Raw genomic sequence first — 4,752 nt, 5'->3', positions numbered from 1 at the left:
CATTTGTTTTTTTTAGCATGGCATGTGAGTCAAAACACATGTGCACATGCTTGTGGCGTTAAGCAATGGTGGCGTAGTTTTGCTGCATCAAGAAACAGCAGGACCTGTATGGTCTTTGAGACGTGACTATGCTATCCTTAATAGCCTAAAACCAGATGCTGTAGTGCAATATGAAAATTAACAGTAAGGAAATTGGAAGAAACTGAGAAAAAAAAAAAAAGACAGCAAAGTGGTATCCAGCCTTGCTGTGGCATAATACAGTAAATTAAGTGTACAAACTCTAAGAGGTAGGAATGCATGGAAAGAAAGACTCTCAGGTCAAACCTCATTTCACCTTTTATTATAAAAATCATACATAACCTCTCTGTACTATTAACAATATATACAACAAGGCATCTGACAAACATTTATACCAGACCTTCCCATTAAACATAGCTTAGAGATCTGAACGTCCATTAAAACATTCAAAGGCAGTCATGGATCACCAGGATGTTATTGGTTCAAGGTCCATGTAAATGAATGCCAGACTCGAGCTTCCAACAATGAAGCTGAAGTGACTGTATAAGGCAATACATATTTGACTCTGCTTCTTTTTAGGCATAGCTGGCAGGCGTTTTGTTTTGCATAGACAAAAACAGCATGATTTCCTTGTTTTTTCCGCGTGCTCTGTTAATGCCAGTATTAATGACTCAGAAAAGGTGTAGCTTAGCTTCAAAGACATTAGCATACGAGACTCATCCTTCATACAGATTCAAAACCATTATTGACCTTATGAGCTGTCTCTGAATTTGAACCTTCTTAGAACATTCAAATATGATTGTCCACTTCGTGCTAATCAGTGATGCCCCCACATACAAATCCCTGGTCCAATATGGATTTTCTTAAGGTGCACTCTTAAAAATAAAGGTTCCTGAGTGGTTCTTGGTCTTGGATGTACAGTTCTAGGAAAAGCCTTTCATTAGCTTGATTGTCCTTAAACTTTAAAAAGGTTCTCCATGCTCACACTGAAAGGTCCTATAGGGAACCAAAAGTGGTTCTCCAAATGGAATCACTCCAAAGAACCTATCTGGCACCTTTATTTTTAAGAGTGTGGTATCTGATCACTCTTCTCTTAAGAGAAGTCTCAGTCTATTCAGTCCGTTTCCTCCCAAACACGGCGGACATGCTCCTCACGATGCCTCTGAACCCGGCAGCTCCTTTCTTAGGCGTCCTCGCCTCCCGAATGAGGTCGAGCAGTTCGTGAAACACCACCAACACGCCGTGGTACGTCTCTGCAGCAGAGATTTCGAAGAAGCCACAGTCTGCAGAGAGGGCTAGTAAGCGTCCTTCTTCGCTGGACACGGCCCGTCGGTGCTGCAGGTCCCTCTTGTTTCCTACGATGATGACCGGAGCCGAGAGCTTTGACTTGGCCTGCCGGATGCGCTGGACCTGCCTCCGAACCACGTTAAAACTCGCACGGTCACAGATGCTGTAGACCAGGATGAAGCCATCCGTCCACTCCAGCTGTCGGTCACTGATTTGTCCAGCATCTTCGCTGTTCTGCAATACAGGAGATTGAGACGTGACGGTCAATAACGCGCTCTGGTTTTAAGGGAGTAGTTTGAAAAATGACATTTCCTTGGTCTAAATGTAGTGAATCAGCCAAGACATGTTTAGGAGGTCTGAAGGTCATGTAGTGTGACGAACCCTTTAAAGAATAAGAGAACCATTCCCATAGTGTAAGTGTTACCAATTCACAGGTTCTTCTTAGAACATTTCATTATTATGCTACAATATGAGAAGGTTCTTTAAACTTTAAAACAGCTTTGGACATCTCACTTTAAAAATGGCTCTCTAAAGAACCATCCGTTGAAAGGTTTTTAGGGAACCACAAGTGTTGTTATGCAAAGAACCCTTTTGGCACTTTTACTGTTAAGAGTGAGTCACTGAATAATTCATAGTAGATACTGAATAAAGCATAGTAGATCAAAGTTTGTAAAAATAATAATTCTTAAAAAATGTATTCTTAAAAAGAATAACTGAACAATAAACCTGGACTTGTCTTCATAAGCAGAAAAGTTATGTCAACAGAAGGTCTAAATCATTTACATGTGTACAAATACATGCCGACTGGTCTCTTATCTACCTGTGGGCAAAGCGAGTCCCAGATGTTGAAGCAAATTTCACGGCCGTCAATCTTATCAGAGTGGCTGTAGATGGATTCTGTTGAAGTAAAAACAAACTGCTTAGCAAACAGACACAATAAACCTTCTTGCAATTTCCAAAAGAATTAGAAATAGTGCGAGAAAAGCAAGCAGCGGTGTGCTCCACTCACCTATATCACCATATTCTCCAATGAATCTTCTAGTCAGGAATCGCACTGTGAGTGCTAAAGAAAAGCAAGAAAAAGCAGTTCAGTGAGCTACAAAGTTTTCTGTATTACAATTAAAGAAAAATATAGCCCTAAATGTTTATACTCCATATAAACCTCTCACCTGAGCCAGGTAACCAAGCTTCTTTAGCCTTGTTTACTGGCTCAGGTAGGTGAGAAAACATGGAAGGTTCCTAAGGACTAACTAGAATAAAAATTACTGATCTAGTAAACATCCCAATTTTAAAAAAACCTACCAGATTTCCCCACGTTTTCAGCTCCGAGTAGCAAAATATTGGCCTCCACTTTCTGCTCTCTTCCCTCCATTGCCTTGTTGCCGTGGCGAATTCGTGGAGTCACTTGAACGACCATTTGTAGAGAGTCTGCTTCTGTCTGAGATGAAATCTCCCACTGACTGCAGGCTCAGAGCAACAGAGGCTTTTATAGAGGGAGGGGGTGGGGCTTTACTCACTCTGACCAATGAGGAGGAGGAGCACCTACTATCCTGCTTTACTCATGTTCTCACTGCTCCCGAAGAACCTGGGGGGACATTTCACACAACATTTCACACAACATTTCACAGCACTTCTTGGTTCAGCAGGACAGCTTGAGGCCAAAGTGAGGACAGCCCATTAGAAATGCCCCTTAGATACAGGAAAGTAGGCAAATCTTTGTGAAATACAGTGTAGCTCATATTTTCATGTTTTTCCTCATTTTAATTAGCCAATGGATCAAGGTTGACTGAATACATTTATGTGGTGCCACACGTAAAAAGCTAATTTAATAAACATTTAGCTTAATTTCCACCCATTTAGACGGTGTTAGTGTTCAGCGTAGCGTTACAGCTAAAAAAAAGATTAAGAAGTAATCATTTGATAAATGTATTTAAGAAATAAAGGTTCTATGTAGAACCATGAACCATCGATTATAACAATAAAAGAACCCTATTTAGTTCTATATAGAACCTTTTTCCAAATAGATCAGTACAGAACTATATATGACACATTTTCTAATCCAATCTTCAATCAATCTGAAGAACTTTTTTTCCATGCAAAGAACCATTTAAACATGAAAATAGTTCTATATATAACTTATGGGTCTATATAGAACCATTGCCTTTACTAAAGAACCATCCTTGTTAAGTGTGTATGAGCCAAAATGTATTGATAATATTACTGAATAACAGACTTTAAGGGTTGAGCTTCCAAAAATCAGTCCTACAGTGGAAAGCCCCCTCTAGATTATTGATATACATTCAAATTACATACAAACTACATGTTAAGAACTCTCAGCAGCGTTAGAATCAGGGACATATTTGGTGAGTAGTTAAATGCAAGTTACAGACGAGATAAGCATCTACAGTGGGCTACCCAAATAATGCATTCCCCCTAAGTCTTCATTGTGGTGCAATGAATCAGTTTTCCTCTAAAGCGGTGTTCCTATAGTGGAGCCCCTGCCATCAGAGAAAACTGTCAATAATTAACACTGATATTATAATCACAAATCACCAATAATGACAGAAACTATTTAAACTGCTGGATCTGATGAGAAACTAATGATAAATAAAACATCCAGGATGGAATGAAGTGCCATGCAGGCTGAGACACAGCACGGCAGAAACATCACCCACAGTGAACATAGATGCACTCCGAGAACTACAAGACACTTTTACAGGCTCCTTTTGTAAGAAGACTGTATAAGCACTCAAAGAAGCACTCATTTTTGTAAATCATGCTTACTCATGCATACCTACAACAGGCACTGTGTTTGTGAATGAATTGGAAATGAACACTAATGAGATGTAGCCTTTAGCAACTCGTTAACAGCTCAGCTCATTAGCAATGCAGCTCTGAAGGCATGGCTGAACTAGTTGACCACATCAGACCTCCTCAACGCTGCATTGTGTGGAGATGCTTGGACGACTGCGCCCTCCAGTGGTTGTTTTTACACTCTTAGATGGAAGCTCCACTGATTTTGCTAAATATCTGCTTATTTCAGTGGTTAAGATGTAAGCAGATTTAAGCAAATATAGCCAGTTTGTTTAGAATCTAAAACCATCAGTGAACCTATATGTCTTCTGAGGTTTTATATGTAATGTTGGTGATGGTAAAACAGTAGCAAATGTAAAAAAATGTGTATATATACACATTATTTATTTATATTTATATATATATATATATATATATATATATATATATATATTTATATATATATATATATATATATATATATATATATATATATATATATATATATATATATATATATATATATATACATACACACACACACACACACACACACACACATGCACACACACACACACACACAGACATATAAGAAGCTAAAATACAGTAGTCTGTAATATACAGTAACACTGCAACTTTATTGAAACACTGCGA

At 38.7% G+C, this 4,752-nt stretch overlaps 1 protein-coding gene across 1 annotated transcript; it reads right to left on the bottom strand.

Annotated features, from left to right (window-relative positions):
• Nucleotides 1-324: 324 nt before the first annotated feature.
• zgc:64022 (uncharacterized protein LOC393336 homolog) lies at nt 325-2,757 on the bottom strand. The gene is made up of 4 exons (XM_036565618.1): nt 2,608-2,757; nt 2,315-2,368; nt 2,126-2,202; nt 325-1,539 (listed from the first exon to the last, which is right to left on the bottom strand). Exons 1-4 carry the CDS (start codon nt 2,720-2,722, stop codon nt 1,129-1,131), a joined length of 657 nt encoding a protein of 218 aa, XP_036421511.1. The 5' UTR covers nt 2,723-2,757; the 3' UTR covers nt 325-1,128.
• Nucleotides 2,758-4,752: the final 1,995 nt, after the last annotated feature.

The sequence above is a fragment of the Colossoma macropomum genome, unplaced genomic scaffold (genome assembly GCF_904425465.1).
Source record: "Colossoma macropomum unplaced genomic scaffold, Colossoma_macropomum, whole genome shotgun sequence".
NCBI lineage: Eukaryota > Metazoa > Chordata > Actinopteri > Characiformes > Serrasalmidae > Colossoma > Colossoma macropomum.
This window is presented reverse-complemented; position numbering and strand designations above follow the sequence as displayed.